Source organism: Electrona antarctica (assembly GCF_951216825.1).
Source record: "Electrona antarctica genome assembly, contig: scaffold_511, whole genome shotgun sequence".
Lineage (NCBI taxonomy): Eukaryota > Metazoa > Chordata > Actinopteri > Myctophiformes > Myctophidae > Electrona > Electrona antarctica.
The window spans coordinates 12,369-37,341 of NW_027637513.1; the positions used below are offsets into that span (position 1 = coordinate 12,369).

The window sequence follows — 24,973 nt, forward strand, 5'->3', positions numbered from 1 at the left end:
GTTTTTTTTATTGTTGGGTTTACACAGCTCCTTCGTCCAAACTGTCCATCAGCTCCAAGTCCAATACTAAAGTATAAAAACAAAATAGAAATACTGTTAAGTGCATTCATTGAAAAAGTATAAAAGGCGATTAAATTAAGAATTGTAAGTAGTCTATATCCTTTTATATACGCCAAGGACTGCATGAACGTCAACATTCTATAAAGCTGCACGTTCTATGTGCTGCTTTCAGTGGTTTTTAGCTCCAAATCGACACCATGAATGTCGTTTATGGTCAAAACAAGGTTTTCGGGACATCAACCGGGTAAGACACCGCAGTTAAGTTCGTAACATTCGCTTATGGACAATAGGCTGTTCAAAATAAGGGTTGCTGGGAGAAACCTAACCAATGCGTGATAGATAAATAAAATAAATATACTGCTTACTTTCGTCATTGTCGGTACTGTCTGGAACCTCCGTGCTTGCGGCCTCTGTAGCCTCTGGAACCCCCTCATCTGCAGGAACCGGGTCCATGTTTGCGTCCAGTGCTAAAGTTTAATATAAAATAGAATCATCGTGTTAATTACGTTACATTGAAAAGTAATACGATCTATTCTGCTAACCTATTATTAGGAATTATAAATACATCTTACTTTCTTCAAACATTGACAGACATGACGCACATGTCAGCGGTGCCGGTGGTTTCCTCTGGAGGAACTTTATGTTCCTGGCCACCACCGAGTTATCGTGAAGCATTTTCGATATGCTTCTTTGAAGAAAGTGTGTCTGGCGATGAAGGGTGTTGGCGTGTGTCACCACCACACTACCAACATTTTTTATCTTCCCTTGCAGGTCAGCCTTGGATACCGAGTCATCTTCGAGTTGGTGCTGTGAGAAACAAAAACAAAATAAATATATGATATATTAAACCGCCATATACAAGGTGTAGGCATGGTCAACTGTCTCGTGTGAATTACGAACATATTTTAAAATCAACATTTAGTAGATAATTGTTTAAACTTACCATGAGGAGTTCAAATTTATCCTTGATTTTGTTAAGGTGGTCGTCGTTTGTCATTGTCATGATGTCGTCGAGTTTGTAGGAAAGCCAGTTGTGACTAGGCTAGGTTAGATTGGTTTTAAACCAAGGTATTGATGGGCGTGTCAGTCAGAGAATGCTGCTATTGGTTGTTTTTGTCACATGTCAAACAAATAACGTCACGCAGCATTGAGCTGAGTTAATCAGCAGTTGCCACATTGGTTATTTCCACCTATTGGGCTTTTAAAATGCATTGGCTGGAGTAACATTGTGCCGTGTCTTCAAATGTTGTCCTTGTTTTTAACATATCTGGCGGGTTTTATCAGTCTCAAGACAATTTCCTTTTCTTGTTTTGATTACTTATTCAAATGATATTTCAGTGTTGGATCTGTTTGTCTTGTCATTATTAATAATGATATAATAATTATTTGATGACTTGATGATGAATTTGTATTTATAAAAATGATCTTTATTTATAAAAATGATCTTTATTTATCAAAATGATCAAGGCATCAAATAATTTGATCCTAATTTAGCAATCCTCACGTTCTTTGATAATATCAGTATATATGGAGCAAATGTGTTACAAGAATACTTTATGATCTGCTGTCACCAATACTTCGCTGTTCCAATCATCAAAAGTTGAAAAGGTGACACTGATTACATCAACAGCACTTGAAGCACAACTGGGAACAGTTATGTATTCACTTCAAAATAGCCTACACACAAATAATAAAGATAAATAAAGATTATTTAACTAATGCAAAGCAACACAGTAATATATAGAGCAGTGAAAGAGCTGCATAGTCTTCACAAATCAGACAGGCAACAAGCAAATCAGATTTTAAAAATAAATTAAAGAAATATCTCATGTCACTTCCTTTTGCATTAAAACAAATCATTAAAATGTATGTTGTATCAAACAAACAGTTTTCTGTTTTTTACACTATTGTACTCTCATCTATTAATGCATTTATCATATTTATCAAAGCAAAAACGAGTACATATCTTGGAGTGATGCAGCATCTAGTGTTGATTTATCAAATATAAGTAGAAAGTAGCCTACTTGTTCTAGAAAATAATACATCGTATATATTGAGGTCAAAAATACCCAATACGTGTGTGTAAGAAATAACAAACAGAACATCATGTGTTTTATTTCTCAAACTTATTTATTTTTCATTCTCCAGCTGGATCCTCTTCTGTAGCCTTTTCTTCTGTAAGAGTATAAAAAAATACATAATATATCATTTATTGTGATTACCATCAGTCTTCAGACATACAGTCATTATATTTAAGTTCATGAATACATGGTGAATACGCTATAGGCCTATTATTTACTCACCGTCCATGCCGAACCATCCACATGTTGGACATGTCGGTTTCTCCAATTTCTTTTTCTGCTTTAGCAGCTTCGCGTTGTTATCGGCCAGGCCGGCCAATGTCTGGCGCAGTCGGTCTCTCTCTGCTTCCAGGTTGGAGAGGGTGTCCACGACCTGACTGCCCACCGCCTGCAGTTGTTTCCGCAATTCCGCCTTGGGCAGCGTTTGGCATCGATACTTGGAATTTAAAAAAACAATAAAATAAATGTGTTGAAAAGTTTACTATAGGCTGAAATGGCACCGAGCATGACCCACGTACGTGTATCGGTTAGTTAAATATCACTTACATTGATTAATGTAATTTGGTCTAGGAGTTCTTCTCCTTCAGCGGAGATGGCCTTCGGGATTTTTGTTGGAGTTGTCATTTTTCTTTGTATTTTGTTTGTAGGTTGATGATGAGATGATGATGAGTTTGGTGTCAGTTCCCGGTTGGCAATAAGCCCTGGCATTTTTGAACCCGCCCAGAATCACCCACCCCGCCCCCCAACACGTCCACACCTATAGCCAATTGTTTAGTCCGTTGATATGACGTTGAAAATGTTACAACCAATGACATTTGAACATTTTGACCTACTTTTCAAGTGCGGGAACATTTGAAATGTACCCGTGTTTTTACTTCAGTGTTGCTGAACTGACCGTCAGTGACTGTATCGCTACTGCAATACTGCTACTGCAATACTTCTAACAACAGAAAGTATGGCGTTGGAATCACGGGAGGCGAGATGTAAGTACTACAAATAATGAATTAGGCTTATAGGTCATGCAATAGTAATATTTTGGAAAGAAGGTATACGTATCTAGATTAAATTAAAGCAAATTCGAATTTTTAAACGGAGTTTCTCCATCGGTTTTCCGAAAAACGTGTCCGTTTTTTGTCCACCATGATATAACCCTTAACCAGGGTTAAGGGTGTAAAGATGGTTGTACATCCACCTTTACAATGGTTAAGGGTTGGTGGACAAAAATACAACAATGGAGATTTGAAAAGGTTGTGGAAGGGTATATTTTTGGGTTTGTTAGATTTTACAGCTTAATGATATATTTTAATTAATGTGCAAAATGAAATGTTTGGAACTCGACATAACTTCCTAGAACTAATTAGATAGATAGATAGATAGATAGATCTTTATTGTCATTGCTTGCATGAAACAATGAAATTTAGTTTAGAGCTTCACCATGCGGTGGCATACAAATAAATAACTATTCAACTTTTAATGGATTTGACAAAGTCTTAACATGCAGGTAACCTTATTTATACTTCTTTGTTTAATAGATTGCGAGGATTTGTGTACGTTTTGTAACATTCAAATAGTCTTTATGATGTAGCCTACATTATGTAAATATGCTCAAATATAGGATCATAGGAAAACGAAATGTTTATTTTTAAATAATATGTTTATTGAAGTATAATAATCCAGTTATTAGAAGAAAAATATAAAGTTATATTCAATTATAAATTGAATTTAAACATGTAATTTGTACTAATCTTATTGCATATGTCTGTTGTCTTTGTTAACAGCCAAATCTATCTGGATTGTGGGGTCCAGCCTAATTGCTCGGGCTTACCCCCGAGCATGTGAAACCATTGGGCCAGACCTTCACTTGCCAGCAGATATTGTTTGGATGGGTAAAGGTGGGATGCGCTGGGGAGACGTGCTCCCTAAGATGAACCTGGAACTCCGAACTCAGCACCCTCCTGACCTCCTGGTTCTCCATGTTGGTGGAAACGATTTGGGAGCAGTGCCACGGTTGTCCCTGTTCAACAGCATGAAGCGGGATTTGCGCCTCATTCAGGACATGTGTCCTGACACAATCATTGTATTTTCTGGCATAGCTGCCAGATGCAGTTGGAGAAGGGTCAGGAGTGCCCAAAGCATGAACAAAACCCGCATCTGGGTGAATGGCAAGGTGAAAGAATTTCTGCAGAACAATAATGGGGCAGTGATTCTGCACAGAGACATTCTTAGTCACCACAAGGACCTTTTTTTAAGGGACGGTGTTCATTTTTCAACGAAGGGCAATGACATTTTCATTGCCAGTCTCCAACATGGTCTCCAAGACCTGTTATAATTAAAGGTCTTTGTCAACTTTCAAATGTGTCTTTCTTAAAACATGTTCTTATCAACAATGCAAATGGTTTTACATTTAAAAAGTGTATATGTTCATGTGTATATGTTCATATATGTTCTGATTCTATAATTGAATCAAACAATCTTTGTTTTTTTAATATCATTATCTTAGATAGGTTACATTGGTACTGTATGCAACAATGAGTAGGTTGACATACTGTGATCCATTGCACTGACATATATTCAATAAGGTTCAATCGACTCATCGCAAGGATTTATTGATTAATTCCTCGTATTGCTACGATTTCACCGTTTAACCTTTTATTTTGAAGATCCGCGACTAGTTGTTGGGGGGTTTATAATTTGACGCATATTTCCGGTTACGGAATTCGCTTCCGTATCTACTATCTAAAGTCCAAAGCATGCAGGCGATTTTCTTCCCCATTTCTGCCCAAGATTGACGCAGATACAGGCTCTTTTGTGTTTTGCATACTGTAAGTACAAAAACGCCTATTTGAGTGTTTTCTGTTTGTACCGCTGTATTTCTTTGCTGACGATTGTGAATGGATTTCATCTGTTAGGTCAATCTGTATGCTAAATCCAGGCAAAGATTCATTAGCTTTTGTGCTAGCTAGCAAAACATAACAACAGACACCCTCACGACGAACGGCGCATCAGTGCGCCTTTACATTAAAACCCCCTTATGGCCAGTTACGTATCTGAATCAATAAATCCCTTATGGCCACTGACGCTATTGACGTAATAGTTTAATCCCCTGTAATCGAGAGTTTAATATAACCAAATGTAGCAACTATTAGCTTGTTTGGCTAACGGCTGATGTAATCTATCTAAAACCGGCCGAAATCCGCGCGTGCACGGTCGATCACGCACGCGTGTGATCGCGCATGCATCGCCGCGTAAAATGCGATATTTTGGGCTTGATTAGAGTTTAATTTGTCTTAGTTATTAAAATAAACAATGATCGCTTAGCATTCCGGACATTTGATATTGCTGCACCAGTCCAAACTATTCCCGGATGTTGTGATTCCTTGAACCGGAAGTGGCATCGCCAGATTCGCTCTATTTGGTCAAAATCGACATGATGGTGACGTTACCGCCACCATCAGGACTGGGTATAATACTATAGGATTTCCGTGTGAAAATGAGTTGGAGTGTGTATATCACTGATTTTTCTATTGGCATTAAAATGACAAATTAAACATCTGAATAGTGCAGGCAGAAGGCACAATCCACTGTTAATTAGGCTGGCCATAAGCCAGTTTTAATGCTAAGATGTGCCATTGTCATTGTCACCCATTTGAAAAGATATGCCAGGGACCTCCATTAGAGAAGATGTTTATAGCTAAGGCAGTAATTCTCAACCTGTTTAATTTCAAGGACCTCCAGTTTGACATGCATTGGTCTACGGATCCCCATTTAGTGGTATTTCTATTTTTGAGACCCTATTTTAAAATCAATGTTTTAATTGTGAGAGTGTACAAATGGGATTCCATTTGTCCACTCTCTGAGTTACAGATCAATAAGGGTCCATTTGGTTCCTAACCATCATCCAGCTGGGGACCCCTCGGAACTCCTCCAAGGACGCCCGGGGGTCCCCAGACCCCACCCCGGGAACCACCGGCCCATGTATACATATGCATATTTATAAATAGATTTCATATACATATGTATATATTTGTATACATTTATATTATATTTATATAGGCCTATAGGTCAGTGTATCCTAAAGTGGGGTCAGAGGGAGCTCCAGGGGGCCCTCAGCCAAATGATGGCCAGGAACCAAAAATGTTATAAGCCTAGGCCTAAGCATAGTTCCTTAAAATGTTTTTTTTTTTTTTACTTTGTTTTCATTTCAGTTTTGACAACTTATATGAATGCATTGTGGGAATTATTTTGTCCGTTGTCTTGTTCTTCAGCTGTTTACAAACATGTTAGACAAGAAATAATTAAAATATAAATCAAAAGCATAAATCCAGATGCATAACAATTATGACTTATGACATGTACAATGAACCCACTTTTTCATTTACATTTAATGTCATCAGGTTTGGAGGCTTGCCTTTCAGCTGGCATGGGAGCATGGCTGCTAATACAAATACAGACCAGCATCACCCGCCTTGGAGGATTCAGCACCTTCAAGTCCTACTTACTCCACACCTGAGGTCACCTCTAGTCCACGCTAGGCCACACAGGCCAAGTATGGGTGAGTATTTTGAATATTGTTGTAGAGGCATGTACATATTCTGTGTGTGAGAGACGTGTGCATGTATAAGTGGTTATTGTGATGTGTTGCACAAGAAATATCTATTATCCTGTCTATTATCCTGTCAGTAAGGGACATTTTCAGTTGCCTGCTTCTTGTGCTGACACTTTACGTCAGTTGTCAAGAGTTTGCATACATGTAGAACGAGTTATGTTAGCTATAATCATTATAGATAATTAACATTCACTGTGATACCTATCATTGTTGTAGCCTGCCATTTTTTGTATTTTTTATTTGGTCATCTTTTTTGCTTATGATGAAATGAACGAGATACCAGGTCTGTGTCTTGTAATTCTCTCTCTTTCTCTCTCTCTAGGTTGTCCTTAGACAAGCTTTCCATCGTTGCTTCCAGTCATCCCGGTTCTCCATACATTCGGCCAGCCTGTTGGTGCTTTGCGCTCCTGCATCTTTCTTCTCATCCATACATGTTATTATGAGATGTCCTTGTGACTGATGCCCAAGTGTTTGTTCTGGTGTATTTGGCAGTGTCCTGCAAGTCTCATTGTCCTGGCTGCTATTTTGTCGCTCACCCTGAATATTACAGCATACAGATTCTTGTTGATAACATGTGTACTCTTCCTGATGTTGTGCACTACATGTAACATTCTGGTGTAGCACCCGTCTAGAGACGTTTGCAGAGTTGGCTTCAGGGTCCAGCAATCACTGCTGTATAGGAGAACAGATTCTACAGTCTTGTTGAAGAAGTTGAGTTTGGTTTGTCGGGGAAGGTTGGTGTTCCATGCCATTCAGGGTCCTCCATGCAAATGCCTTCCACACTTTTAGATCTTGCTCTGTTGAGTTGACCCATGAGGCCAGGTATTTGAAGTCATTGACTTCCTTCAGATAATAATAATAGTAATAATAGTGTAGTACTTTAAGTAATGTGATTCAACACTACAGTATATTTTTGTTGAGGGGTTGCAAAGCAAAGATGAAAGTAGAGATCTAAGCAGGGTTGCCAGATCTGAATGACAGATTCCAGCCCAAGCACAACTTTAAACCCGCCCAATTAAATAAAAACCAGCCCAAATTTTTTTTGTGCCCCATCTAACGGCACAAAACCATTACATATGCAACAGAAAACACTGTGCATATAGTGTGTATGCATACAAAGCTTCATTAGTCATATCTCCACCAAATAACCAAAGATAACATAGATAAACTAACCATAGTGTGCAGAAAAAAACAGTCAGTCAGTCAGTCAGCCAACCCAAAATAGCAACATGCACTGGTGTTGTGTAGCCACAATGAAATGTGAGATACAAATTTACAATAAAACATATCTCTCTCTCTCGGCACAGCGGCTCGAGCGCTCTCTCTCGCTCTCTCGCTCTCGCTCTCTCTCTCGGCACAGCGGCTCGAGCGCTGAGTCAACGCGCTGAGTCAACACACACACACACACACACACACAGTATAGTTACATCGAAATTATCTTACCGTATCAATGTCGACTATGTCGTTGAAGTTGAAGATTTCTTTTTGTTTCCGTTTTCTTTTTTTTTTCCTTTGTTATTTTGTTGTTGTGTTTTAAACCACCCAAACGTGGGGAACGTAGAACTATTACACAAACTTAGAACTATTTACAGTCACTGCAAGCCAGGTCAGCTGGCTAATACTAGTACATGGATGAATCAAATCTCCCCAACAGCCGTCGGGGAGGTTTGAAATTACCGGACGTCAGTCCAGTCCTGCTCAGTCCAGTGCGCACAAGCATGATGCTGTTTAGGAGTATTAGTCCCATGCGATTTCTTGTGTCATCTTTTATCAGTGCCACCAGGGAAAATGCTCTCTCGACATGAGCATTAGATATGGGCAGACTCAGCATTTTGATGACACCCAGCGCCATTTCTTTGAAACACTGGTTTCCTCCTGCATCTTTGAATGCTTCAATGTCCAGCCAAAACTTGTCAACGGATTGATCACTTGAGAAACCTGCTGATGCCACGTTTCTCCACTGGCGCTCTAATGTGTCGATATGACATGAAAAGAACTCTGTGGGCAAGTCTTTAACTCTGGGTCTGTCTAGTGTGGCCATCACGGTTTTGGGGCAAAACAACTCCAGTTTACGCAGCATTTCCATTGATCCTGGCAGGCGCATTTGATACTGTACCAGGAGTTCCTTTAGGAAATCAAAACACCGCGAGAGGATTATGTCCTTCACATTACCGGGCAGTTTGCTTCTTTCCATCATCTGTGTGAATGTTGTACCCATGTCTGCATCCTGGGGTGAGAGGTAGAGGGCGGATGATTGCAGGTCGAGTTCCAGGAGACGCTTTTCATTCATGCGTAACGCACTGGGCTTTACCACTCTCCTCAGTGTAGACATATACAGCCTGTCAAGATCCCTAAACACACCCAGTGAGTCTCCTGTTTCCAACTGGAAGATTTTATTCACCGTTCTTATTTCTACCAACACAGGGCGGAGAAAGTGCATGTACAGAATGTTTTTGGGGTCACTGTACATTTCATTCAACAGCCTGGCTGTATAGCAGTGTTCAGCGGTGGATACCAGGCTGAAGTGCAGCTTCAGTGCATCTTCTTGCGCTACGATGCGGTCAATGCAATCTGAAACAACTAACCAACGTGTCTTGCTGGGTGAAATAAATTTCAGTGGAGTCTCTCCGTCATACAGTGTCTCGTACACGTTTCTGTAATCACACTGGCGCTTCGATGAGTGTGCAAACCAGTTATAGGTCTCTTTTATCATATAGTCAAGGTTGCTTGGAAGAAGTTGCATGGCTTTGTTTGCAACTATGTCCAATGAGTGGCATATGCAGCGAATCAGCTGCAGACTGGGCTGCTTTTGTTTCAGTAAAGTGAACACAGAGTGATTTTTTCCGACCATGACACTTGCTCCATCAGTAGCAATCCCGACCATGTTTTTTATGTCAAGGCCAGATTCTATCAGAAACTTGATGACTGCATCTGATATTCCTACCGCATTAGCGTCGATAATTTCAACAAGTCCCAGGTATGTGCTGATGAATTTGGCCTGTGTCAGCGACCTGTACTTGACACATATACACAGGAGTTTCGTCACGGATACGTCTGTAGTTTCATCCAGATAGAGAGAGTAGGGGGACTCACCAATGTCAGCAATCAACTCTTCTCTGAAGTGTGGTGCCAGGACAGACCTAATTACTGCTGTGCACTTGGTTCTGTGCATTTTGAATTCTCCCGTTTCATCATGCCAGATATCTGACAGGTCGTCCACAGCATTAATGGATGTGTGGCATGCAACGTATGTCGCAATCCTAAGCTCACGCCGTTTCTGGTCATCTTTGATGGTGCCTGATGGACCAGCATTGACTGGTACAGTGTATGATAGGACACTGGGTGCACACCGGGCCTGGTGCTTCTTTGTCTGGCCATGCTCTTTCAGGTCATTATAATGCGCTCTTATAATGGCATTGCAATATTTACATCGTGCTTTGGCGGGATCATCCTTGACAGGGGCAATCCACGTCTTTAGCTCTGGGTCCGACTCCCATTCCTTCCTGTACAACTTTTTGTACTTTCCCCACTTCGGCATTGCTACTTTGACACGTTATATACAGTACTCAGCTTATACTGTAAAGGTAGGTACAACGTTGAAATTAAAACGAGCAAAAACAACACCTGCTGTCCTCCTCCTCCTGACTATACCTCCCGCGTTGATATTATTGATAAGGAAATAGGTGACTCCTCCCAATACGGCCACGCCGGGCGCACCCGTAATTGGACGGGAGAGGCCACCCCCCGCCCATCCTACTATGCCAGAGTTGTTATTGGGTGAAATAAACCGGGGCTGTTTCCGGGGCTGTTTCTGTATCCGCTCAAGAAACCGGGGCCCCGGTTTCTTGAGCGGATACAGAAACAGTGCATGGTTGGTGTGTGTGATACGGTAGGCGGGTTTTATTTAGACAGGATCCGAGCTCTGTGCAGTAGATAGAAACCTAGCCTCGGTCCCAGCATTGAAGGAAACCACTCATACCAGGCTTAATATATTGCGCACCCGCCCCAGACAAAATAACCCGCCGACATGTTAAAAACCAGCCCAAATTTGATGTGCACGCCCAAGGCTATTTTTTCCGCACAAAGAGTTTTAAACTAGCCCAATTGTGCGGAAAACCGCCCAATATGGCAACACTGGATCTAAGGTACATGGCTTAACAAAATCATGTAATAAGTAGAGTAAATAAAATGTATGTATTTATTGTTTTCTCATTTTGCATGAACTAGGTATTTTACGACTTGGGATTTTTCCTCTGACAGAAGTTCTGAAAGTAGATGCTCCGTGAAGAAGACATCAGCTGTGGGAAGTGTCTTGTAGAAAGGCTTCATGTGTCTGTAGTTTGCAAATATCACTTGGTTTTGGTCCACACCATGAGATCCCAAATGTCCTTTTGACAAACACATCTCCAGTTGAGGTTGCAGATCATAGTTTTGTAGAGGCCAAAGGATGGCTGCTTTCACTGTTAACACAACTGTTTGATCTTAAAGTTTGCATGAATGTTCCTCATTTGTGTTCATAAGGTTGGTGTGTAGTATGTTGTATTTTTCTGGCCCATATGGTATTTCTCAACTAAGGATTCCTTGTAGTTAAATATTTAGAAATCCTGGTTTTTGGTCTCATTCTGTAGATCAAGGGTAGACTTTTTTTTTGTTTTTCAAACTGATTAGCTCAGCTAGATCTACCCACTGAAAAAAATACACCATTGCTGAAAATAGTTTAAATTTGATGGGAGCTTTAATAGCAGAGCTGGTGTTACATATATTACAATACATGCAAATAGAATGAGAAATGTAATAGGTAGGGTTTTTTGTGTACAGCAACACTCTTAAATGATGTGTGTACTGTAAATGTTATAAGTAGATACCTATATTTATAGTTCTTCAGTATGCAAAATTATATTTGTTAAGTTGGGTATTAATTATGTTGACGTTATATTTGCAAGCATTGGGTCATATTCAAATGCATTTAAAGACGTGGGATGTCTGTATTGTTAAATGGAAATAGACACTGTGTAGGTGTTGATCCATGATGGGTCTATATTTGTACGTCTAAATATTTTTGATGAAATTAAAACGGTGGGCCATATTGTAAACGGGTAGAAATACTTTATGGTGTTGTCCACTCACAGTTAACAGTTTTGTATTGAGTTGTGCTTGAAATGTAATTCTGCAATCTGATAATATTTAAATCAATCAAAAAAGGTCTACAACCCCGGAGGGTCAAGAAACGTCTACGATCAAGGTGTTGCTTCCCCCTACTGCTGGTGTTAAGTACTACACACGGAAGCCTTAGAAATATATGGCTGTGATATACGGTGTCTTTTTTTATTTTAATGGCAAGATTCGAACTAGCGATGTGTCGCGCACGGACAAAATTGTTAGCACGAAGAACATTAACCACTAAGGTACATGAAAACTTAAGAGCAATGCAATTGATATGATTTTAATGGTGACATTTTTTACGGACAAATAATGGTCTACAACCCCGTTGGGTCAAGAAACGTCTACGATCAAGGTGTTGCTTCCCCCTACTGCTGGTGTTAAGTACTACACACGGAATCCTTAGAAATATATGGCTGATATACGGTGTCTTTTTATTTTAATGGCGTAATTGTTGCAAATTTCTATGACCTGTCCAAGATTCGAACTAGCGATGTGTCGCGCACGGACAAAATCGTTAGCACGAAGTACATTAACCACTAAGATACATGAAAACTTAAGAGCAATGCAATAGATATTTTAATGGTGACATTTATTACGGACAAAGGTCATGCTCTGACATTTCTTGCTCCATTAGACATTTCTCTGTGACAACGTGCAAAAAGTGAAGTAATTTGAGGTAATATTCATGAGACTGTTGGCTACTCAGAATGTAGATTAGGAGAGTAGCGACACGTTTTGATCATGCCGCAAAGCGGGTGCCTATTTATAGGCTATATTTCCAAACATTGCTGGCCATTAGATGGCACCATTTCCCCTGAAACCAGAGTTATGAATGGAGCGTCTCAGTATAAATATTATTAAATTATACTATACACACAGAAGATGGAGGAACGGGGCGACTATCTCAGACCAACACATTTGTTCAAAAGCTTGCTAAGTTAAACAGAGGACAAATTATGCATTTATTCAATTTCAACCAACAGCGCTGTCTAACAGATATTAACAGCGTCTACTTCATAACACTGCGCTGACCCAGAGTATGCGGTGACCAGAGTAATCCTTAGAGTATATATTAATAGAGACGGAACCCGGAGGAAACCATGAGGCGAAATGGACATAGTGGCCGGATTTGTCATGGCAGCTCGATCAATTGAGCTGGTCCGTTGACTATCATTGCGCACGTTCATGTTATTGGGCCCATGACACGTGAACGAATGTGTCATACGTGAACGCGCGCAAACGCGTTCATGTTATTGGGGCAATCCATCCCAGAATGCACTCTGTTCCTACCCGGAAGGAGGAGTGAAATCGCCTTTTGATCAACTTAATGCAAGTGGATGGGAGGGGAACTCCGGTTCTGTCTCTATTAATAATACTCTAAAGTGTAATCTAGTAAGATTACTGCCAGGTACGATGTTTTTTAATGTCCCCCTAACAACAATTTTAGTTAATGCACAATTTGATTGTTACTGAATAATACATACCAAGACTGCACATTTTATTTTCAATGTTGTTACTGTACTTTCACTATGGTACTCTAAACCCCTAAACAATCAGTTGTCATGGTAAATGTAAGGCAGAATACATAAACATAATGATGCACTTTTTAAACACATGGTCAAAAGACAAACAATAATTAGAGACAAAGCACAGTGGATATAGTTTAAATTGTTTATTAACAACAATGTATTGTTATGTTATTATAATAGTTAGTGGTTATTATATTTAACTATTTTAGTTTTCTATTGTTAGATTTTATATGGTTATAATTGTAAGCATTATATAATATGGTAATGTTAACATGTCAATAAACAGTTGCAGATATCATAATGTTATCAATGATGTCAGAATCTTTATTAGTATTATATTTAGTTACTATTTTTTGGCAAATTTTACCATTTGTAAATAGCCAATGTACAAGCTCAGGACAGATTGCAATGCGTTGTGACCTTGTAGATCTGCCAATTTTTGTGAACATTTGACATTTATGGAACCGTTTTATGCATTTGAAATCTGTGAAGTGTTACATTTTGCATGTGTACTTTTGATTATCGCTTCTTTCAGTACATATTGATGCAGATACTACAAATACATTTGGAATATTAAACATTTACTTCTACCTACTTTCATGTAAACCATTTTGAGTACCGTTATGTTAAAATTATTTATTCTAATTTTTAATAAATCAAAGTTTTTCCAGGGTGAAGCGAAAAAACCCCTGACTCCTAATTTTGCCAATTTAGGAGTGTAGGGGGAAAAAATGATTCACCGACCCCCAAAGGCGATCAAGCACACTCCTGGAAATTAGATTGAACTAGTAACTAACTATTCTGGATCTGATTACCTAATTTAGTAGAAATAGGTGTTGCACTATTCTGGATCTGATGACATAATTTAGTAGAAATAGGTGTTGCAGCCCTAAAAACAAACATTGAGTTAAGCTAATTTCAATATGCACATGTAAATTTAAGGCGTCATGAACACACAGTAAAACTTCAAAAGTAGCATTTGCTTAGAGATGGTTATTCCATGTGTTTTTATATAATTTAGGGATGGACAATAATGTTCTAGTATGTGAGCTTATACAAATTCAGTACTTGTAGGTCCATGAGAACATTCCTGAAAAGTAGGAAAGGTTAAAGGCAGAAATAATCAAACATCTGTCAGCGCTGTAGCATCACTCAATGGCTTCTGAAAAACAGAGAAAGAAGTGTTAGTTTTTTCCAAACACAAATGGTTCACAATCAACATGAAGAAACAAATTATTTAGTTACTATTTACCCCTGAAAAACAGAAAAGTGTTAATGACAAAATAAGGCCGTAATAAGAATTATACTCTCAAATCTTTATTTATATAGAACATTTACCATCACAAGGTCAATAATAATAATGAACAAATCCGGAAACTGGTCCTCACAGGTTAAACAATTGTGAAAAACCTGGGTGTTATTCTAGACCACGAGTTAAACCATGAAAAGCACATTAGTAATGTCACAAAAATATCTTTTTACCACCTAAGAAACATTGCAAGAGTCAGACCTTTCTTCTCATTGGAGGACGCCAAGAAACTGACCCATGCTTTTGTACAGTCTCGTTTAGATTACTGCAACGCATTCTATACAGGCTTGCCTTGTATAGACCATCTACACTAATGCAAAACGTAGCAGCCAGAATTGTAACAAACACCAGGAAAAGGGACCACATTACCTCACTACTATAAATAAAGGTTATTATTATTATATTTTCTCATCGGACACCAGAGCATGGTCACCGTGTGGCTATGAAGAACATAACCGGTGCGAAAACATGTCTGTGGAGCGTGTCAGATGAAACGTGTTGCGGTGGTTATCATTATTATATTTTCTCATCGGACACCAGAGCATGGTCACCGTCTGGCTATGAAGAACATAACCGGTGCGAAAACATGTCTGTGGAGCGTGTCAGATGAAACGTGTTGCGGTGGTTATCATTATATTTTCTCATCGGACACCAGAGCATGGTCACCGTCTGGCTATGAAGAACATAACCGGTGCGAAAACATGTCTGTGGAGCGTGTCAGATGAAACGTGTTGCGGTGGTTATTATTATTATATTTTCTCATCGGACACCAGAGCATGGTCACCGTCTGGCTATGAAGAACATAACCGGTGCGAAAACATGTCTGTGGAGCGTGTCAGATGAAACGTGTTGCGGTGGTTATCATTATATTTTCTCATCGGACACCAGAGCATGGTCACCGTCTGGCTATGAAGAACATAACCGGTGCGAAAACATGTCTGTGGAGCGTGTCAGATGAAACGTGTTGCGGTGGTTATCATTATTATATTTTCTCATCGGACACCAGAGCATGGTCACCGTCTGGCTATGAAGAACATAACCGGTGCGAAAACATGTCTGTGGAGCGTGTCAGATGAAACGTGTTGCGGTGGTTATTATTATTATTCTCGCTCCTATGCCACCAAAATGTGGTACGCCCTACCAACAGTCATTAAGACATGCGAATCCCTTGACTCCTTCAAAACCGCTCTCAAAGGGCACTTACGGACGGCTGCAATTCGAAACTGGCCCCTGTAAAATCGGAATCCCTCAAACACGGACGCAAGGACAACACAAGAGACGGTCGCGGCCACACAGCCAACTCAAGGTATGGCCACTGAGCCGACTTGGGGACCCAACGCAAGGACAACACAAGAGACGGTCACGGCCACACAGCCAACTCAAGGTACGGCCACTGAGCCGACTTGGGGACCCAACGCAAGGACAACACAAGAGACGGTCACGGCCACACAGCCAACTCAAGGTACGGCCACTGAGCCGACTTGGGGACCCAACGCAAGGACAACACAAGAGACGGTCACGGACACACAGCCAACTCAAGGTACGGCCACTGAGCCGACTTGGGGACCCAACACAAGGACAACACAAGAAATGGTCACGGCCACACAGCCAACTGAAGGTACAGCCACTGAGCCGACTTGGGGACCCAACGCAAGGACAACACAAGAGACGGTCACGGCCACACAGCCAACTCAAGGTACGGCCACTGAGCCGACTTGGGGACCCAACACAAGGACAACACAAGAAATGGTCACGGCCACACAGCCAACTCAAGGTACAGCCACTGAGCCGACTTGGGGACCCAACGCAAGGACAACACAAGAGACGGTCACGGCCACACAGCCAACTCAAGGTACGGCCACTGAGCCGACTTGGGGACCCAACACAATGACAACACAAGAAATGGTCACGGCCACACAGCCAACTCAAGGTACGGCCACTGAGCCGACTTGGGGACCAAACGCAAGGACAACACAAGAGACGGTCACGGCCACACAGCCAACTCAAGGTACGGCCACTGAGCCGACTTGGGGACCCAACGCAAGGACAACACAAGAGACGGTCACGGCCACACAGCCAACTCAAGGTACGACCACTGAGCCGACTTGGGGACCCAACACAAGGACAACACAAGAAATGGTCACGGCCACACAGCCAACTCAAGGTACGGCCACGGAGCCGACTTGGGGACCCAACGCAGCTCCTCCAAGGAAATCAAACAAATGAACGGAGCTGAACTTGAATCCCCCCCACCAATCAATCAATCATATTTTCTTATCGGACACCAGAGAATCGTGTGGCTTCACTACTCTTGTTCGGAGGATAATACGCAATACACAGGATTGTGGTAGCTGTAGTAAGTACGCAGCACTCCAGACTGTAGACATTGCTGTGGTCTGGAGATGTACATGTGATCCAACAGTGTGTTCTTGTCTGTGGTCGCCTCCTTGATGAGTTGTGCATATCCTCTGGAGTCTAGCAGCCTGCTTATGGGCCCACCAAAAGTGGGCCCTTGAAGTAGATCTTCATTAAAATCTCCACAGAGTACGATGGGATGGTGGTCCATAATTTCTAAGCCGTCCAGGAGGGCCTTCAGGTTGTCCAGGAACGGGTCACCGTAACGTGGTGGTCTGTACACCGCAGCGATCAGAAGCTTGACAGGGGACTCGATCTTGACGACCACAAACTCCATGTTTGTCACATTGAAAATGTTCCGCCTTTCACTAGCCTGGAAATGGTCCTTCACATACACAGCCACACCTCCGCCGTTCTGTTCTGCACGGTCAGGGTTGCTTGCGTATGACACGTGTCTGTTGCGGCTGAACATGGTGTACCCATCCAATTGCAGACAGTCATCCACAACAGAGCCAGTGAGATGCGTTTCTGTCAAGCACAGGACATCTGCAAGTGGAAATTCGTGATGTTGCCTGATGTCCTGAATGTGAGCCCGTAAGCTTTGCGTGTTGTGATGGACAATCGTCAGCGTTTGCGCTTGGCCCATCCTCTCTCGAAAATGCAACAGTGGCATGACACTGTCCAGTGAGGCGGTCTTCATGGATTCCAGGGCGGCTGTGATTTCCGGATCAGCGTAGATTTTCTTCTCATCAAAGTCGATGATGTGCAATCCTTGCAATGACGTTGTCCTACTGAGGGCAACGTAGGCCATGCCTGGTTGGAAGATCCGTTTCAGGGAAACCACGGCGGATTGCGTAGTCATGCCTTGGACTTTGTGAGCTGTGCAAGCATATGCCAACTTGATGGGAAATTGCCTGCGAATCACTTTCTGGTCACTCAGGTATTCCTCCACCCTTATGATGTGCACTTGCTTAGCGCCAGGTGTAGTTCTGCGATATTTCAGCCCGGCATCAGGCTTGTCTAGCAGAAGCCAAAGCTTGGCTACCGTAGTGCCGTCCTGGTTCACCAGATACTCAACACTATCGATCTTGCCAAATGTCCCGTTGACAAGGCCATCTTCCACATCTATGTTCCTGATGATCATGACAGGGGCGCCTTCTGCAACTTGCAAATTGTCAAGAAGGTCCTTTTGCTGTCCTGTACAGGCTCTGTTAGGACGAGTCATCTGGTGATTCCGCTCATCTCTCCTGTAGTCTTCTGCAGGTATGTCAACGATGTGGGTGTGGAGCTCAGACAAGGACTTGTTGTTGTGTGCCGCAACTTCTTTGTTGGTTGCGAAGATGTGCACAACATCCTTGGGACAAAGGTGACGCTCAGTCACTCTCTGAGCAAGAAGATCTTTGTCTGCAACACTCAGCGGATCCTTCTTCCCTTTGACTCTCAGCCGATTGAGAAGTTCTGCGTAGGGCACATCATCTTTCTGTCGCATGATCTCCGTCAACGTGATCATCTGAAAGTGTTCGTGCAAAAGGTCCGGTTTGCATTCCTCGAGCACGCAGAGCGGTTTCCCTTGTGACGTTGGAGGGAGCTGGTGAAAGTCACCTACTGCAAGCACAGACATGCCTCCGAATGGCATCTTGCTGCCTTTAATCTCTTGCAGTCTCCAGTGGACGAAGGCAAACAAGTCTTTGGAAATCATCGACACCTCATCAATGACGATGATCTGCGCATTCCCCAGCTTCGCTCGCATGTCATCCAATCTATTTCCCAAGCCTGTGTAGGGGGGTTTGAGGCTTCTTGGCAACTTCAACAGGGAGTGCAGAGTGTTCCCTGAGATGTTGTATGCTGCAGTTCCAGTGAACGCAGACAGCAGCACTGTGGGCGTAGATGGATCAGTGTCTTCAAACAGTCTGGGGAGTCGACGGAGAATTCTTGTTCCCTCACCGTAGACGCACCTTATCAGGTGTGATTTGCCAGTTCCAGCACCTCCAGTGACAAAGTAAAAGAACGGGTCGGGGTTCTGCTCGTTCACGCTCTTCAAGCACCAGTCACGTACAGAGTGAAAGATGGAGGCTTGTGTCTGGTTGAGGTTTCGACACATAGTGAGCAGATGATCCAGGCTCACCTGTGGGGCCGATACAGCAACATGTGTAATATTAGGCACGTCTTGAGCACTGAACTCTGGCACGTCGTCTCGTTCCTCATCATCCAGCGGAATTTCATCTTGTTGGGCAAGACATTCCAATCGATCGAGCTCATTTTCTGCTGCAATGTCGGCCCACGCGTCTTCAGCAGGGCCATTCTTCAGGAACTCCTCCATGGCTTCTTCGATCGATTCACTGTGTTTCTCGAACTTCTTCCTGTTCCTAGCAACAATTATATTGGCTCCCCAAACCTCATCTGTTCCAGGTAATCTCACAGACGCGTTGTGGTAGAACTCTGTGTAGGAGGGGAAGGTTTCGGTTTTCAGCGATGTTTGGTAGCGATGGGGAAGGTAGACTTTAAGCAGGGTGCCATAGTATTTTTCGGGTTCCTTCTGTTCCGAAAATTTCGCATATCTGATGACTGCGGGGTAGCCAACCTTTTTGCGCTTCCTCATGGTTCCCATGTTGTCGGCGAGCTTTACGCAATCCCGCTGTTTAGCTTCATCACCGTACACAACCCTGTAGTCGGATGCAAATTCAGCTAGACACATGTTGTCAAACTCGGGGGATTTGGGTCTGGCATTGTATCTGTCCAGACATCCTGTCATCCATACGTGTTCTGAATCGTCTGGTCTTTTCTGCAGCGTGCTGAGCGGGAGGCTCATTCTCATGGCATCGTCATCCGTGGGGAGGAAGATAACTTGCCGGGAGCATTTCTTCAAATGCAAACTGCAAGTCCGGGCGACTGCCTCCTGTGCGCTAACCTGTCTGTTTTTGACATAGGAGTGAACCAGTTGGTTCATTGCATCTCTCTCGCTCACTTTCGTGGGGTCTATTCCAACCACTACTTGCTTGAGAAGTTCGCCCATCTCACTTTCGGCCTTGGATATGTAGGACAGCATGTAGGAGATGCAGACATAGTGGTCCAGGACAAACTGGATATCCATGTTCGCATTCCAGGCCTTCAGCAAAACTGGGTTGTAGTTATTCACAAAGCCGTCCTTCACTCCACGCTTCATCAAGAGGACATGTGTCTTCCTCATGTCTTGAAGAGAGGCATTGTACTCTTCCCGAGTCAAATTGCACTTTGCCAGCAAGTCCGCTAGGTCAGTCACTTCTGATGTGCCATCAATCAGCATATCAAACAGTGGTTTGAGTTTGGCCATAGAAGCTTGCGTCTGTGCCGTCCGTTTTTTGCCTAAGCCTTTTGCACCGTCCTTTGCCTCCTTTCTTGCACTCTTATTTGCTGCATCATTTCCAGCCGTTGCGCCATCATCCAAATCTTTTTCAAGTTCTTCCTGAATTGGATCAACTGGCGTCGGGTTTGTGATCCACGTTTTGTCCACTGGTGGTTTTGGGAATCCAAACCTGCATGTCTTGCGACCTTTCCTACACGATTTGGTATGGTTTCTGCTGTGCATCTGAACCTCTGTGACAATTTTGTAGAGTATGGGATCTTCGTTCGGATCAGGCAGCTGGCACTTAATGTAGCGGTCTGCAAACTCGCAAATCTTCTCGTCTGAGTCTTCTCCATATACGGGGGCGTCGGCTATCCACATTAAACAATGCAAATGAGGGGACCCTCTTGCTTGGAATTCCACGCGATGGAACCAATCGATGACGCGTCCAATTGGAAGAGCCTCCTTATCAAACAGCACGTTTCTATAATACGAACTAACTCGCTTGTCAAACATGCGCATGGTCGTCACTGCATTGCTTCTGAGGATGTCGCATTTGTCATTCCAGTCCAGCTTGTCGAAGTCCACTATTTGGCCTTGCTGTGCTTTGATTGCCTTTATAACCTCCGGCCATCTGAACTCTGCAGCACTTATGGTCAAAAAGAAGGTGGGTGGACCTATCTGACGGACCATGGCAAACAAATCCAACATGGTCTTCTGCCAGTAAGCTGGAGTCCCCCTCATTGGCGACATGAATCTTGTTGCGTCGCGGTTTTTGACCAGTCGCTCGACTTCGGACTTGTTCTGCAACATCTTGTTGTTGATCCGGCGACCATCTTTGGTTTGGGGTTTGCCTTTTCTCAATTGGATTGAGATGGTGTTTTTTGCCAAGTGTGTCTCTGAGACAAACTGTGCAAAGAAGAGATAGGTTTGGTCTCTTGCAAAACGTGCGTCAACACCGAAAAGTCTCGCGTTGAAGTACCTGCTTGGGGACAGTTTGACCCTTCTCTTCCGATCAAACGTGTTCTCTCCAGTGGGAAACAATGTCGGGAAGGCCTTTGCTTCGAGGTTAGGGACTGTGCTGTAGCTGACAGGCTTGTTTCCTTCCGCTGGGGCTATGGTGAATATGCCATCTCCATATGTCATCATGTCCTGCCCAATGTCGTCCGGTTGCAGGCAACTGTCTAGGCCATGTCCAGGTCTCAGCACATCTTGCTCATCCTCAGCACTGGGTGGATGCTGATCCACTGTCCGTGATGAGTCGAGAGCTTCCGTAGAATCAGCAACTTCCATCATTTCGGCCTCATCACAACTGTCCATGCCGTCGTCTGTGGCCGTCTGTTCAGAAGCGGGTAGTTCTTCAAGCGGGTCTACCACAGCTTCACCACTGATGTCGTCCTCGTCTCGGATTGTGATGTTCCTGTAGTCGGGGTGTGTCTCGATGAGTTTCCTCAGAGCCAAAACTACATTCCTCACATTGACAGTGTGAAACAAATGATGGCCTTTGTACCGCAGACGTCGCTTCAGCTTCACTCTGTACAAACCAGATGAGTCGAGCCTTCTGGGTAAGGCGTTTATGGTGGTTTCCACATTTGATGGTACACACACCACAGCACCATGTACAGCTCCTTGTTTGCCTTTAGGGAGAGTGAGAATCTTGGCAAATGGGATGTCTAATGCTGTCATTTGTCTTTCCAGAACATTCAGTTGGCAAAGCTCTGGAGGAATGGCTGCTAGCTCCAAGTTGTTTGCAACAGCTATGTCTGGCATTCTTCCTGCTAGTACAATTCTGTGACAGCATTTACATATCCACTCTCTATGTCTTTCTTTGGGTACAGTGCACTCTTCTGGGCCTCCGCATTCATCGTCACAGAAATGAACGTATTTTCCAGTCAAGCATGCTGCAACTACGTCAGGGTTTGTCTTGTACTTTTCCCGATGACAAGGGTCCACTTGACCAGAGAACAGCGCCCGGTGGCACGTTGTGCACACAAATGTTGGTCCATCTTCTATGTCTGCGTGGAATTTCGCTATACAGCAGTCTTGGAGATGCTTTTCTTTTAAAGCTTTCCTTGCTTCCTTTTCAACGCGCCTATCTTCTACTCGCCTCTTGTTGTCTTCAACGCGCAGTCTGAGCTGCACTCGACATAACTCCATGTACCTTCTTTTTAACTTCAAGGCTTGGCGCATGTCACGGCGCATCTTGAAGAACGCGTCCGTTTTGCATTTGTGGGCCATGTAGAACTTCATGTGTTTCCTGACCTTTTCCCTGAACGCGTCATCTTCATGGAACCTCCTGTTGACATATGCCTTGCGCTTCCCCCTGAACTTCTCATTTGTATTGTACCTACTATTATCATATGCCTTGCGCTTCCCCCTGAAATTCTCATCTGTCTTGTACCTACTGTTATCATATGCCTTGCACTTCCCCCTGAACTTCTCATCTGTCTTGTACCTGTCCTTGTGCTTCTGCAGTACCTGCTTTCTGAAATCCAGATCTTTGCTGTATTTGCTTCTGAAGTATGCGCTTTTGTATTCTTTTTGCTTAGCCTTGAATTCTGCATCCATGATGTACCTCTTCGCCCTGTACTTCTGGATGTATTCCTTTTTCCTGGCCCTAACATGTTCAATTGAGTTTGTCTGTCTTCGAGTTGTTGATTTCTGTGAATCTGTTTTTTTTCTCAGTTGTTTTTGCCGCCGCCTTTTGTTCAGTTTGTGAAAAGTGTTAGATGAAGTGTTGGATGATGAAATGCTCCACTGCAGAGAAGGCTTGTTGCTTGATGGCCCAGTGTTTGTTTCATGCCTGCTAGTTGAGGGTGACGGGGCATTTGTCTCTACATGGGGTGATGGGGCATTTGTACGTACAAATGTCACTGGCATGAAGTCAAACAGCATTTTGTCAATAGGTATGGAATGTACGCTGGCATTTAGATGGTCAATTTTAGCAATCAGATCATCCAAGTGAGTGAAGGTCATCATTACTGCTTTTCCTCCTTGCCACTGACCTAAAGGTAGGCCATCAGCATTTCTGCTGTGCGAGTCAAACATTCCATATCTTCCAGACGTGTCTCTGAATACAGCAATTGTGTATGGCGATACAGTAAGCAGTGCATGTGTCACATCTGCAGACAAACTCTGGAGTCTTGCATGAAGATTCAGCATCCAATGCTGGCGACTAGTATCTCCTGCTTCTCTCATGTATCCCATCTCCACATTAGATTTGATCACAGAGTAGCGATTGTGTTCCGTTTCCACATTGAGAGGAGTTTCCTCCATTGACAGGAAGAGGCTTTGGAACTGCTTCAGTCTTTTTAGTCTATTGACTGTTTTTCTATACAGACGGTCTCCTATGTCCAGTATCTTGTTGAGATCATCTTTCGTCAAGTCAAGTCCCTCATATTGGTGTGCAAGAAATGTGAGTGCCATGCATGTACACTGATGATTCCTTGAAAATGTGGGATATGAAGGATGATCCTGACTTCTGGATGCTTGCACAGATATCACAGAGGGTGGTGGAATGCATGGTTCTTGTACAGGGTCCGTGTTGGAAAGGTCCATAGCCTGCAGAGCTTTTTTAGGAGAAGGCTCCATGAGTGGAGGAATTGTCTTCCGTTTCTCTGCATTGACTTGCTTGACTGTAGCGCTACCGTTTGGTGATCGTGAAAGGTTCGCCTTAGCAGCCCGGCTTTTCTTTGCAGCGACCGATTTCGGACTGGGACGAGGCATGATCACACAATTTACCTGTAAATATGCAGTCTAACTCTAACCAAGAATGAACTTACTTACCGTTAAATATATGCAATCTAACTCTAAACAAGAATGAACTTACTTACCATTAAATATGAAGTCACTCACTGGTGTAGCCGTTCAGACCTGTCAACGAAAGCAGAAAAAAAATGTATATTTCAGACTAGCGGCTATATTTTGGAGATAAATCTATAATTGTGTAAAAAAAGATTAAATTTCATGCCATAACTTTAAAAACAGCTAATCTACAAGCTCACGACCTCACCAGGTTGCAAAAGCCAGAAGGGCCTCTGAGACCTTAGTGTTAACCCCTGGAGCATGATATGCAATGCCACTCATATTTTCTGAAATAGGCAAAATTGTAATAGCAATGTCGGTAAACACAAAAAAGCAACCCCAATGACACAAACTGATACGTTTAGTGTTGCAACCACTAACAACTAATGTTACCATGTACCTATAAGAGTAGGAAGGTAACGTGTACAATGTGTGGACACAGGATGCAATTAAAGTAGTATAATATGTAATGGCATGGAGGCACAAACATTTTGGTGTCAAACCATTGTCAGTATAGATGCGGCATGTCAGGCACAAATCACATTATGTAAACTAGGTCCTTAGTCCCTGGTGAGGTAGGATATTGTGAGCTATCAATGTTAGGACAGCACCAATCAGGATAGAATATAAAAACAATTGGATGGGTCTGTCTTGATCACTTGATTATAGAGATGTTTACCGTTTTGTTGTGAGAGTAATGCGTTTGTAGGAGCTGTGTTAATGATTTGTAGGATTTTGTTCAAA

At 42.7% G+C, this 24,973-nt stretch overlaps 1 protein-coding gene across 1 annotated transcript; it reads right to left on the reverse strand.

Moving 5' to 3' along the window:
- Positions 1-1,063, reverse strand: LOC306918881 (uncharacterized protein; the record flags this gene model as incomplete). Its single annotated transcript, XM_079531732.1, has 4 exons — positions 1-66; positions 426-527; positions 633-867; positions 1,004-1,063. 4 exons carry the CDS (start codon positions 1,061-1,063, stop codon positions 20-22), a joined length of 444 nt encoding a protein of 147 aa, XP_079387858.1. The 3' UTR covers positions 1-19.
- Positions 1,064-24,973: the final 23,910 nt, after the last annotated feature.